The following is a 14,504-nucleotide window of genomic DNA, read 5'->3' as shown; positions in this document are numbered from 1 at the left end:
ATGGGACATTTCAGGCCAGTTTAAGACCTTTTATAAACATCACATCAGGGCACAGTTTAACGTTTTTAAGTTAAGGGTTTTCCTTAAAAATATATATTTAGGCTTGAATGGTCACTGATAGTCACATCACTGTGTGTTTGTATCTCAGTGCAGTGGACGAATTTAAGGTTCTTAAATAAATAAATGATATATTTTGAATGATAATTAATGTATGCCATTATAGTTTTGAGCTACAGTCTGAGGATTCACAGCATTCATATTCACTCACGTAGAAAAAGACGAGACGACAAAGTCTGAAAGTCTGTGTTTTTATGAATGACATCATTCTGCTTTCAGGATTTTCTGTTTGAATGAAAAAAAGCCCAAAAAATAAGCAAACATGGGGCGACACTGCCCTCTAGTGGACAAACTGTTTAAAGAAGCTCTCTGAAAGGGTTTGGTGACTAATCCTCACAAACTAAAACTAATCTCGTTTCTGAGGAACTGGTTACATTAAGGGCCAAGATTTGACTTATGGTTATGGTTAAGGATGAACTGGTTATGGTTAAGGTTAGTGATCAGGCTCGGTTTAGTTTGTCAGAGTGTGTGGAACTTGTGTTTGTGCTCAACACTGAAAATCTGTCAATAAATAATAATACAAGTTGGTAGGTCATGTTCAATTTCATGATTATGACTTAGTTGTGTCTTTTTTTACACAGATGGCGCAAACGAGCTTCCATAGGAGGACGTGCATGAAGCGTGTTTGCTGAGTACAAACTCCAAACTAAAGAAGCCGAAGATAAGAGAGGTTAGCCTATGACATCATCATTTTTATGAAAGCTGTGTATTGGTTGTAAAGCCCTTAGAGCGCCCAGTTAACCTAATCCCAATCTGAATACACACACACACACGCACAGGCACACTCCACATAGAAAGGCTCACATTTGAACTGGGATCCGAAACTGTGACCTTCTTGCTGTGAGGCAGCAATGCTAACCCCTGCTCCACCACAAAGCCCCGTCTTCCAATTCATTTCAGACAAATCACATCTTAAATGTGTTTTAAATATGTTTTTTTGCTTTCACTCATTACTCATTTTAATGTCGTACTTTTAACAGTTCTCTTACCTGATTATGACGATAATGCACTTTGTAACACGTTTCCATATAAATAAGTTTATTAATATTACATTATTATTATTATTTAAAAAAGGAACATGTTTATTAGCACTTTGTTGTTTTGTTGTCACCGGTTAGAGAGTTTGACTGTGAACTCAAAGCAGTTATTTACACTCCGTTAGCTCTTCACACGCTGATTTATTTGTGAACATCACCACAATATCAACACTGATCAACACTTAGAGTCTCGTCTCTCTCGTCTAATGGTTGAAACCTTACAGCAGCACGTGGAAGATTGTGGTTCACTCAGCGTCTTTTCTTTAAAAAATCGTCTCAGTTCAAACTGTGTCTCAGTCGCTGTGTGACACACTGATGACAAACATTCAGAGTCTTTAAAAACACGCAGCACTGTGTGCAAAAGTCTCAGGCCACCGCTAGATTTGTTGTCTTTTATCACAAATGATAGAATGACCACACAGTGACAACATTTGAACACAATCCAGCACCTGAAATGTTTAAATTTTTGATGGTCGCTGAGATTAACATCTGAACTTGAACCTAAATGGGACTGAACCATGTCCAACCATAATCTGGAAGACACAGATGTGATTTCTTACATTCTGACCCTCTAAAACCTGAATACATAGGGATGCGCTGATACTGACAGTGAGCTGAGCAGCAGTAAGCAGATGTGTCGCAATGACTCAGCAGTTTGTAAAGACACGGAAACATAACATCGAAGGATTTGCCACTAAATAGTAAGTTTTATTCATTTAAATCAAATTCTTTTTGAAAGGGAACTGTAAATGTTTAAGCAGAAATAGTATCTAATGTTTTAATAATTTTTAACCCCTCTAAAACAGAATAATCAAAATAGTTGACGATTAACTGAATAAACGTTGCAGCCCTGTTTTTGTTCACAGTCGAAATGAAGCAAACAAATATTGTTTTCTACATTAGTTTGTTTGCTGTAATGTTATTATTAAATACTAATGTACGTATCAGTGCATCCCTACTAAACAAATCTCTGCTGTGAATTACACCAGGTTTATTCATCACATACCCGTGTTGTCTGAGTTTAACTCATTGACCAACGTTCAGTCACTTTATTTCAATCCAAACGTCTACGATGACAGAATTTGTCAGACATAAAAAACAATAAAGCTGCCGGTGACCTCAGACGACCTCAGACTTTAGGTCTGGTGACCTCACACGACCTCAGACCTTTAGCACAGTGCTGTCATTTTGTTCCTCTGAACTGCACTAACTTCCGTGTGAATTAGCAAAGAGCGGTGGTGAAGTGGGAAGCATTTTAACGCCACACTAACTCGGCGCCCTCCACCTGGGGTCAGATCTCTCAGGACAGACGTTGATTTAATACCAGATGGTTTAACTTCAGACGAGTCTCATTTCACCTTGTTTTCTTCCTGAGTGCTGTCCTCTATCACCACTATCTGGACGCCAGACAACTGTCCGCTGGCGTCCAGCTGCAGCCCCTGAACCCCTTCAGTCTGCTCCTCCTGCATTTGGCACTGAGGCTCCTCCCCCTCGGGAGCCATCGTCACCTCCATGGCGCTCTGAACGACCATGGCGGCTGCGTCTGTGCCCGAGTCTCCGCTCAGCTGCAGCTCCATCACTCCCACCGTCTGCTCCACCGGCGTGGGGTTGATCTCGATGACCGTGTGCTCCTGACCAGAGTCCACCTCGCTCTGGACCAGCATGGTGCCGTCCATCATCTGAGCCTCTATGGGCACCACCTCTGTGCTGCCGCCCTGCTGGCTCAGGTGCACCAGCTCTACAGGGCTCACCATTGTCCCCAGCTGGCTGGAGTCCTGCATGGCAGCGGTGGTGCCCACCAGTGTGAGCCCCGAGGACGGGTGTAAGGTGATGGTGTCCGACTTCCCGTCTCCAGCCACCATGTAGCGCGTGAAGAGCTGCGACCCGGCAGGAAGCAGCGTGACGGTGTTTGAGGACTGGGCGAGGGAGGCGATGGGCAAACCCGCCACGGTGAAGGGCTGACCGGACAGTGAGATGGGGGACAGGACGGTGAACTGCTGCGGGTGCAGGGTGGCCTGATGGTTGATGGGGGAGGTCAGGAGCGTGGTGGTGGAGGCGGGTCTCTGGAGGCGAGGCCGCTTGGTTTGACGTTTGGGGGGTTTGCTTTTGGCCGGCTGCGGGCAGGAGAGAAGAGCTCGAACCTGCTGCTGCTTCCTCTGCTGTTCCAGCTGCACTTCCAGACCTGAACACAGACCAAGGAAAACAACTGCTTTAAGTGTCTGCTTGAAGAAAACAGTGATTATTTGAGGTTAAACAGGCTCTGTTCACGCATAACGAGAAGATGAACGGCGTGTTTTGACGTTTACTCACTGCTGAGTGTGCTGAGGATCTGCTGCTGGCTGGGATCCGTCTGCTGCCTCCTCCTCTCCAGCACCTTCTTCACAGAGTCCAGCAGGCCGAACACTTGAGCCAGGTTACTGAGCACCGCCACCTCTACCAGACAGGAATCTGGGATCAGTGCGGCAATCAATCAAAAGGGTCACGTGATCAGTCAGAAAGGAAAGGAACAAATTCAGCCGTTGTACATTTTATTCACTGACAACGCTCATAGACATTTTAAAATGTCCTGCTGTTGATTGTTTTTTTCATCCATCAGCTTAAAACCGGCTGTTGAATTTGTTCTTCCCCTCCTTTTGTTCGTGCAGTACCAATCATTTTTATTTCCTTACCTCACAAGGAGCTGATGGAACAATGATTGGAATCTAACAGACATTTTACAGCTTTACTAACTACAGCTTTATGCACAAAGTGGACAATGGAAAATGTTTACATTGTCTTTTAGTGGTTAACCCTGAGGGATTCAACATGGCCTAAATAGAAAAGGCATTTAAATGTAAGCGCTGCTAAATCCCACTGAGCGCAAACTTCACTAATCTCTATCATTGACTGTGCATGTCGTTAATTATTATTTTAAAAGAACGAAAAGGTGTCAATGAAGTTTTATTCACAATGCTGTGATGTCATGGTGAGTCTTCTCAGCAGAACAGTGTGTGTGTGTGTGTGTGTTGGCATCATTGTGTACCTGTGTCCTGTAAAGCAGCCAGATTCCTGAGCTGCTGGACACCGTTGAGCAGCTCCAGCAGCTCGGTGCTGATGTTGGTCACCACTTCACCCAGCAAACCCACGTCAGCGATTCCCTTCCAGAAGTTCAGTGTGTCCTCTGTGACAGACAGACAGACAGACAGAGGGAAACATAGCACCTGTCAGTGAGGAGTTTTTATGTATAACCTTCCACAGCAGGTCTGTGCTGGCATGTGTGTGTCTCTGACCTGAGATCTCGTTAGATTCCTTCTTGTCGACAGACTCCTGTGACATGGAGCTCCAGTCTGTTTTCACAGTCACAGCCTCTGCTCTGTCCTCAGCCACCGTCACACCATCACCCAGAACCACCTGAGCTGCAGTTCATGATGGAAAGACAAAGACAGCGTGAATATTCTAACCAATATCATTGGCTGTAAAGGCTAACAAGTCGACCACAAACATGACATCATATGTAACACGTTGTGTCACGTGAATGATGTGCTCTCACCTTGAGAAGATGTGGGCGTGGTCAGTCCGCTGCCGTCTGGAGGAAAGCGCGTGTTGTTGATGAGCAGGTCAAACTTCGTGCTGCGGCACGTGTTGGTGCACAGAGTGCTGTGCTGGTAAAAGTCCAGCTGACCTGAATCCATCATTTTTCTGGAGAGGAGAAACCACGCATCAGTGGTAAATTTAACACACACAGTGTGAGGCCTGGAATCCTAATTATCATCTCATTTACAGCACAGATGTTACAGAGCAGCGTGTCGTTAGTTATAAAGATAAAAAGCTACACAGGAATGATTTGTTCTGTCCTCGTTTCAGATTAGAGATTCACGCCGTGCGTGTGACGGCCTGCATGTAACCTGTGATGATGATGATGATGATGACTAAAAAGTGAGAACATTAAAGTCCCCTGACCTGAGCATGACTCCGCCCATCCTGATGGCTCTCTTCCAGTCTTTCAGAGTGGCTTTTCCAGAGATGTGCACAAACTGCTTGGGGCTGATGAGCTGGTCTTCATACTGGAGCAGAGAAAGGTTAGTAACATCAGTGTTTACCTTCAACCTTCTAAAGACAGCAAACAAATGTGTCTATAGCTTCTAATTTACATCATTTCCAGGACTACAACATGTTTTTAAAACATATACACATAAATCTTTGGAAAAATTAATTTGGGGACCAAAAATAATATCTTGTGACCCATCTGTGGGTCCCGACCCAGTCTTTAGGAAACATTGAAACTTCATAATGTCACAAAGCAATGAAGCTGATTAAGTGGTTTAGTCCAATATAATGTCTTTCTTTTTTGAGGCTTATAAAGCAAACATAGATTAAGTATTTTATTTGATCTTACTTCATTTTATTAGCTAGATAAAATAAGAATAGTGGTGTTGTTTTCTTTTTTCCTCCAACTCATTTTGTTTGAGGTTCATTGATTACTTAATGGATCACCAACTATGTTCAGTCTTTTTTTCCATTATTAGGACATGTTTTCTTATTGTTCAGCTTCTTAAATGTGAATATTTTCCGGTTTATTTGCTCCATATGACAAAGAAATCACTTAACATCATCATTTCGAGGTTTGGGAAACAACTAACCAAACACTGAATCAATTATTGGAGGAAAAACAACCACTGGTGATGGGAGTTTTGCTTCAGCGTCTTCTTTAAAAACAATCATGAATCAACCTACCTTCACACATTTTACGTTGATTCCTGGACACACAAATTTCTTCACAAGCAGCACAGCTTTGCAGTCGCCACACGTTATGGGACAACCGAGTTCTACTTCTTCTCCATCTGCTTTGTCTGTGGGAAAAAAAAAAAGAAAAGATACACAATTAAACATGAAGAGACTGTAGCGATAAAAATAAAAATGCTATCCTAACAACAACAAACAACCTCTTACCGGCATGTTCTTCAACCGCCATGACAGCTGCATCTGTTTCAGCAGATTCATCTCTGGAAAAAGACAAAACAAAACACAAAACTAAAGGTAGAGTTCAAGAGTTCAAACACAGCAAGATCTCCCGATATAACTGATAACTAAAATAGAGCTGCAACTAACAATTATCAATTAATCCGATGATTACTTTCTCGATTATTTGAGTACTTGTGTCATAAAATGTTGAAAAATATTTACCAAACCTGGAAATTATGAAGTTCTCTTCAAAAAAACCAAACTTACTCAGTTTTAAGGATTTCTTTCTCATATGGAGCAAAGACAACAGAAAATATTCACATTTAAGAAGCTGAAAAATCAGAAAACTTAACTAATAAACATAAGACCCAGGTCGTAAAATACCATCATTCCCATTTGACTACATACCCAGTGGTGATTGGCTGGAGTTGGAGGATGACCTGAGTCTTATTGGGGTCATTGGGGTCACCGTCCCCGTCGGCCTTCACCATCACCACCTCCCCCATGGACACCGTGACCTCATCTGCGGTCGCCATCGCGCTCAGAGTAGACTCGACAGAGCGGCTGCTTTCACGGGACAGCTGTCCAGGAGTGTATTCATCTGAAGGACAGAGACAGGACAAATCATAGAAGGTGAAAGTCGAAGATAAAAACCTGATAGAGGACAACCTTTTCTTAGAAGACAGAGACATTTGAAGACATCGGAGTCCATTGAAATAATTGATGTTTTTAGTTGCTGCTCTACTGCTAGCATAAGCATCTAATCAGACACTCATTTTTAATAGTAAGTCATTATTTCAAATAACCAGGATGATCCCTTTGACTAAAACCCACTACTAAAACAAATCTATGGTACAACGAATGAGTTTCGCACAAACACTTAGCTAAATTTAACCAAAATATTGTTATGTCAATTGGTAAATTAAATAAAACTTCACTTAATGTATTTCAAAAATCTCCTGTGATGTATCTATGGGTCCCAACCCAAATCACTGCATCAGCTGACGAGATAACTTCATTGACAAACTCTTTTTTTGCCTTTTTCTTGTATAACATATTCTTAATTTTTCATGTTTATTTTGCATTTATCTCATGCGCTCCATTAAGAAACCAGGAAATATTCACATTTAAGAAACTGGAAAATCAGACAAATTAAAAATATAAAATATGATTATTAAATTAATTGTCTATATATATAAAAAAACATGATAAATTCAGTATTGATATTTTTCTGTTTACATGTTTATTTTGCATTTATCTTCTATTACTTATAGGGCTGAGACTAAATTATAGATGTATATTATAACTGTTTTGATAATCGAGTCGTTTTTGCATCATTAAAACAAGTTATCTCTGACATTTCAGTTTCTTATATGTCAATATTTTCTGGTTTCATAATGGAAAATATGAGATAAATTCAAAATGTACATGTAAACAGAATATCAAATAAATTAAATGATATATATTTATCTCTAAAAAGACTTATTTATATGAAATAATGTGAAATGAAGGCTCCTGTGATGAGCTCTTTTATCACCAAGACCACACTCGTCTTATCTCGTGTACGTAAATCCACCCGCTTTTTTTTTTTTTTTTTTAAAGTGTCAACTTTTAGCGCAAAAGTGACGACCTAAGTGCGACAATATCTGGAAACGAGAGCCGCAAATACGTTTGATTTATCGAAGCCGCTGCTGAGTGACGCTATAAACAGCCCGCTCACATTCACGTGTAAACGCTAGTGTTGAATTCACCATGAATGCGTCTATTTCGGTAAAGTTGAGTGGGTTTTTTCTGTCACGGCGTCCGTGGGCAGCAGAGCAGAGCTCACTCGGCTCAGCAGCCGCGATACTAAGCAGCCATTGTGGCTCACGCATTAAGGGCGTAACTCACGAGTAGCGTGAATGTGCGGTGACAACGTGAACTATAGTGGCCCACGCAGGCTTGGCTCGGCACTTAGAATGTGGCGGTTACGTGCCGCTCGACTATGAACCGTACGTCCTTTCGTAACTGTGCATTTTAACTCTCCGCTCCCCCTCAAAATGACGTCTCCCTGTGCGGCGGCACGTACAGCAAACAACGGCACGGCGGCGGCGGCGCCGCTGCTGCCCCTCCATTCCGCGCGAGGCTGTCTCTCGCGCCGCCCCGACTCCGCTTTTTCGCCCGATAGCCGCGGATTAAACAACCGCCCGCCGCGTACGAGCGGCTAAAATTAACCGTAAACCACATTTGAATCGGTACATGGAGAAAATGAGCGTATCCTTACCGTTTTAAGAGCAGAAACGCATCCCTTAGATTGTGGAGAGCTGCGGCGCATGCGCACTTCCGCTCATGTAGCTTGACTTCCTGCTGATCTGCGCCCGCTCTCGTGAACCAGAACCTCTATTTTTTCAAATTCTACTGCATTTCACTTTATTTTAAACGACTCTGGTTTTCACTGTGTGTGTAAGACATACGTGCGTTAATATTATAGTACAATACACAACGTTTTAACGAGTTTCATGAGATAATATTGGTGTTTTAATGATGTTAAAGTTGGTAGTACACTGCATCTGAAGCACTGAGATGTACTTTTACACTTTTCTGGCCCTTTTCTCTTGTACAAACACTAAGATTTTAAAAATGTCCTTGTTAAATGTAGGAGATTAACACACATCCAGAATTTTGACCGATCTAGTTTGATTACTGTGTCAGTTCATGACTCTTCCAGTGGCATGAAGACAATGAATGAAAAACAATGCTATGTTTACAGAAAACAAAGATAAGGATGGCATAGGATGTGATCTGTTTACAGGTAGATAAACCTTGATCTTATTAGTGTTTCAGAAGCTATTTTATGGTTCATGAACTAATTCACGTTTCATGAGACAGACAGACAAGAGAGTTAAGTATATGGAGACTTAAAGGTACTTTTCCAAGATACAGTTCTAGCACTACTACTACTCGGTTTGGTATCAGACATGTCATTTTGATCAGAGCAGGTACCAGGAGCTATCGCTAATGGAATTTGGTGCTTTGATTTGGAGCTTTACTGCGTAAACGAAGGCTAGCGACAACCTTTGTGGCACGTGAAGGCTTCCGTAGTTTCCCTTAGGAGGAGGAAAACTGTTGAGAGGTCAAATGATGAGAGGTAAGTGAACTCCAGGATGGTATTTATTCAGCACAACTTCCAAGCTACATTCTGGGATACTACTCGTGCATAAGCAGCAGCTAACTAGCATCACACATGTTGAAGAGTATATCCTCACTATCAATGGGATTGATGTACAATACTTGACATAAATAAATACTTGTGATTAATACAAACAAGGTGTTTAAAATAATCAGTGCAATAGACTATTTTATTAAAAGTAAGTGTACTATTTCCCCAGTTCATCTCATTTCCAGTGCATGTCTGTGATTAAGAATTTCAGCTTTAATGATAGTTTTTGTTTAACAGCATGTGTGGGCGCCAGGACAGTAGATCACTGGCAGCCCGGTTTATCAAAAATTGTGCTTCCGAAATCTTTTGATGGCGATTCCGCTGGATATGCAGCTTTCGCCACAACTCCAGTGCCAATCACAGCAGAAGCCCTTTTTAACCAGAATCCGTGAATGCATCAGCATATACAGAAACACAACACGTCGCTCAGTCAGAGGTTGAAAAACCGACAACATTAATCACAACCTTGTTCACGGTATATTCTATATTTACGACGTACATGACGACGTTTTTGTACATAAATATGTACGTAAAAGCGATTGTAGGATGTGATCTGTTTACAAGTAGATAAACCATGATCTTATTAGTGTTTCAGAAGCTATTTTATGGTTCATGAACTAATTCACGTTTCATGAGACAGACAGACAAGAGAGTTACGTATATGGATACTTAAAGGTGCTTTTCCATGATACAGTTCTAGCACTACTCGGCTCGACTCGGTTTGGTATCAGACATGTCATTTTGATCAGAGCAGGTACCAGGAGCTATCGCTAATGGAAAAGAAAATAACCCAGAGGATACTCGTGCTCGACCAATATACTCTATACGGTCCTTATCGTTTTTGTTTTCAAAAAAGTGTCAAAACCTTCCAAAAAGACTGAAAATTCTAGAGTATTTATACCAGGCCTGTATGTGGCATGTCTAACATTTCCAGGTTTGACATCCAACCTTAACTCGGAAATTCCAACTTCCAACTACAAATGAAATGCAGTATTAGACAAGCACTGACATTATGTGCTAACTGTCACATTTCTTTTGCAGCATGAACAGAAAATCAAGCATTTGGTACTTTGATTTGGAGCTTTACTGCGTAAACGAAGGCTAGCGACAACCTTTCTGGCACGTGAAGGCTTCCGTAGTTTCCCTAAGGAGGAGGAGAACTGTTGAGAGGTCAAATGATGAGAGGTAAGTGAACTCCAGGATGGTATTTATTCAGCACAACTTCCAAGCTACATTCTGGGATACTACTCGTGCATAAGCAGCAGCTAACTAGCATCACACATATTGAAGAGAATATCCTCACCATCAATGGGATTTATGTACAATACTTGACATAAATAAATACCTGCAATAAATACAAACAAGGTGTTTAAAATAATTAGTGCATAGACTATTTTATTAAAAGTAAGTGTACTATTTCCCCAGTTCATCTCATTTCCAGTGCATGTCTGTGATTAAGACTTTCAGCTTTTATGATAGTTTTAGTTGAACAGCATGTGTGGGCGCCAGGACAGTAGATCACTGGCAGCCCGGTTTATCAAAAATTGTGCTTCCGAAATCTTTTGATGGCGATTCCGCTGGATATGCAGCTTTCGCCGCAACTCCAGTGCCAATCACAGCAGAAGCCCTTTTTAACCAGAGTCCGTGAATGCATCAGCATATACGGAAACACAACACGTCGCTCAGTCAGAGGTTGAAAAACCGACAACATTAATCACAACCTTGTTCGCGGTACATTCTATATTTACGACGTACATGACGACGTTTTTGTACATAAATATGTACGTAAAAGCGATTGTATACAGGTTTGAGAGCAGATTTCTGTGTGGGTTTAATATCCGAAAGGCATTATGGGTAAAGGGGGCGGGGCTTCTAACCACACGGTGCTGCGTTCATGTATTGCAGGGACTATTAACTATCTCCAATCCCAAAAAACAACCTGTATCAATGAATAAAATCAAATAAAACAACGCAATATGAAAATGTAGTTTATTATATCATTAGAAGACTTCTTCTAGGTGTGTGTGAGATAATGTGTAATATATATTCAGTGTGTATTTATTTAAAACAACAACAACAACATCTAACTACAACATCTAACTACAAAGTACATGCTCGTGATTAGTGTGGCAGTAAATATGTTCTTTTAATTGACAGCCATAAATAAATAAACAAAAAATAACCAAACTAGGTCACGATGATCCTCCTTCAACATGTCACTAGAGGGCGCCAAACCTTGTAAAAAAAATGACACAGGCAGGACAAACATTTTTCACTGGGCATCTATTTATTAATTTTTTTTTAAAACCAATCAGTAAAATCACATCAGATAAAGGACTCCCGTATACATAATATAGAAAATAAATAACATTTATTTGAATAAAGCTGTGAAATGTGAGCGTGTGTGTGTATGGGGCTGGAAGGTTCCAAGATGATCACTGTTGTCAGTGGGTTGATGTGATCTTTCCAGTGCGGTGACGTGAAGTCATTAAAGTCACAGTTCAACATTTCACTGAACATGCTCATTCGCTGTCTCTCTGAGAGTGAGAGAATATATATACGTATATGTATATATAGGAGCTGCTTATTTCCCAGGTTTTACTAACAGAGAAGATTGGCACTTCTAACTATAAGATTACAAGTGGAGTCTAAATTTTGGATATAGAAATAAGCATAATATCGAGTCCTTCAAAAAGCGGATTTGTCCTTTAGCCTGTCTGTCTGTCAGTCGGTCGTCTTGTCTGTGCGGCGTTCAGGAATTGGACAATCGTGTTTATCGGCGTACAGTTTGCTAAAAACAGCGTCTCCACGTACAAATCGCAGTGACAGACATCGTACAATGTAACCCTGTTTGCGTGAGTGACAAAAGACGTGTTAAACACAGTCCGGCCAGCAGGTGGCGATCCCCATCTTCACTACAGACACCAAATGTTTACATGTGATTGTCAAACTATCCAAAAAAAACATATTGTACAAATTGCAGTGGTTCTCAAAGTCAGGAGCGTGGACCTTTGAAGGACCGTGGGTTTACTGTCTACGTCTATCTTACTCCATATTGTTTAAAAATGGGCCTCGAAACGCTCGTCATCCACACTACCTCGGCATTTAAGAGCTCCAAAATGGCGACGTTTAAAACATGCTAATGGATCTGTTTCAATTTCATGTGAAAGCTACCCCCACATTCACTTCCTGTTTGGTTCTTATCGGCCATGATTTAACGATCAGAAGAGAATTAGCTTCATGTTTACGCCCTTAATGGTCACATGATACACATTTTTAGACGCATTAGTTTGGTTAAAGCACTAATCCAGATTCAGATCTTACTCCTTTTTTTTTAAACCTAAACACTCAGTAGAATTGATGTAGCCTTGCTCTCCAGACCGGTCTTAAGATCCAGATTTTTTTGGAACAGAGAACCTCTGTTATACAGTAAAATATATATATATGACTATATAACATGAGGTGGAAGAATATTGTAGCAGGAAGTAAAATATATCGATAAAGGGTTGTTGCAAATGTTTTACAATACATTCCTTGCCAGATATAAGCTGCGAGTGAGAACAGCACAGTCACCATACATACAGCATTTATTAAAGGTACAGTGTGTAAAATGTATTGGCAGAGTTGTGTGTGTGTGTGTGTGTCTTCCTATGTCTAGCTTTCAGTTTGTTAAAACAGCATTTTAAATTTTACACAGTGGACCTTTAACTCAAAGGGGGCATAAAATGTAAAAAAAAAAAAGAAAAAAAGTAAGCTTGAAGTAAGTAAGCTTCATCACATGAATGAGAATCTGTTGCTGGTTGCAGTGAGTGTGTGAGAGGTCAGAGGTCAGAGGTCAGGATCAGTGGATTAACAGCATCTGCAGCTAAAAGAAAGACTGTGGAGATTTGAAAACAAACACGGTCGCTTCTCTGCGCTGAAGGTAGTTAAAACTGCTGTTGTGTGGAGTCATGAGTGAGACCGTCACGTCACAACGTCACAACGCAGAGACCATCACGTCACAACGCAACCTACGGTTACGGAAACACGTCACGTCTTCGTTTTCAGGCGATAATAAACACACGTTTTTAGTATTGCATATGATTTGTTTTTTGAGTAAGTAAGTCTGTGATCATGAGTTTAATGAGTCGCTGCACGTTTGTTAGCTGAACGCACGATTGAGCTTTTGAGTCCAAAAAGAATATCACAAAATTAAACTACCTTTTCTTGCACATATTTTACTAATACTGATGAGATTATTAAAACTGACAGATTAACCTCTGACATATTTGATATTTGTCTTATTTCTGTTGCTATATTACAGATACCTAAATATTCTCATTACAACAAGATAATTCAGGGTTTTTGTTGTGAGGTGCTGAAAACAGTCGGCGCTGACGTTGCCGCGTGCGACTCGCAAAAAATTCTTATCGGCGTAGAATCTGTGTTTGAGTGATTCTCTGACATCTTCAGAATATTTCTGAGACTTTTTCTTGTCGTTAAACAGCCTTTTTTCTGTCAGAAAACAGGAAGTTTGTGTCATTTTGTAAACCACTCACTGCCCCACACCAAATTCCATTGTGAAATTGCACGAATTTACAATCATAGCACAAAGGAGTCGTCGATTCACTGCTGCCTTCATCAGAATCTTATCAGTAATAAACATGTGTTATTGTCTCAATTCGGTGTCACTGTGAGCTAAAATCACTGCTTTTCTCTATGGGGTTTGGTGCAGGAGACTGAGTGGCTTACAAACTACACATTTCCAGCCAGAAAAGGCCATGTAGCAGCGAGATTAAGCTGCAGACACATTCTTGAGATACCGTAGACTTAAGCAGGTGTAGATCTTATTCTGTGAGTCTTTAGTTAAGTGGATAAAATCTGCTTGTCCTGCAAAGTCAGCCCTGAGTGTGTATCAGGACCTCATAAAACCTGAACTATCACTTTACCTAGAAATAATCTCTATTATTATTTGTTTTTATACATAATCTTACTCATGTATTCACAGAGGTTAGAGTCAGTTTTGGCGTAAGTGCATGTACAGATTACAGTAGCAGGAGGAGCACATTGATTTCACACGGTGACGATTATTACAGAGTGCACTGTGTCTGTTCACGCGATTATACGATGAATTTGCATTGAGCGACCTTTGATGCGTTTGTCTCTACAGTGTTCACTATTATTTACAGTAGTACAGTCATTATGGGGTGGCAGGCAAAGCAAACGTGGAC

At 40.8% G+C, this 14,504-nt stretch overlaps 1 protein-coding gene across 1 annotated transcript; it reads right to left on the bottom strand.

Annotated features, from left to right (window-relative positions):
- Positions 1 to 1,602: 1,602 nt before the first annotated feature.
- gmeb1 (glucocorticoid modulatory element binding protein 1) lies at positions 1,603 to 8,389 on the bottom strand. Its single transcript, XM_083899331.1, has 10 exons — positions 8,359 to 8,389; positions 6,504 to 6,696; positions 6,084 to 6,136; positions 5,868 to 5,983; positions 5,094 to 5,197; positions 4,684 to 4,832; positions 4,424 to 4,549; positions 4,177 to 4,314; positions 3,465 to 3,602; positions 1,603 to 3,336 (listed from the first exon to the last, which is right to left on the bottom strand). The coding sequence occupies exons 2-10, from the start codon at positions 6,629 to 6,631 to the stop codon at positions 2,504 to 2,506; spliced, it is 1,785 nt and encodes a 594-aa protein (XP_083755457.1). The 5' UTR covers positions 6,632 to 6,696; positions 8,359 to 8,389; the 3' UTR covers positions 1,603 to 2,503.
- Between the last annotated feature and the right edge of the window lie 6,115 nt (positions 8,390 to 14,504).

The sequence above is a fragment of the Microchirus variegatus genome (genome assembly GCF_963457635.1).
Source record: "Microchirus variegatus genome assembly, chromosome: 13".
NCBI classification, from domain to species: domain Eukaryota; kingdom Metazoa; phylum Chordata; class Actinopteri; order Pleuronectiformes; family Soleidae; genus Microchirus; species Microchirus variegatus.
Note: the sequence above shows the minus strand (reverse complement) of the source record. Positions and strands in the feature narration are given on the sequence as shown.

Bases quoted from the DNA above. Each gene is read 5' to 3' on its own strand.
- gmeb1 (XM_083899331.1), bottom strand. From the start codon at position 6,631: ATGGCGACCGCAGATGAGGTCACGGTGTCCATGGGGGAGGTGGTGATG. The intron at 5,198-5,867 runs GTAGGTTGATTC...TCTCTGCTCCAG, and splicing joins TCAACGTAAAATGTGTGAAG to TATGAAGACCAGCTCATCAG. The intron at 3,337-3,464 runs GTGAGTAAACGT...GTCTGTGTTCAG, and splicing joins GATCCTCAGCACACTCAGCA to GTCTGGAAGTGCAGCTGGAA.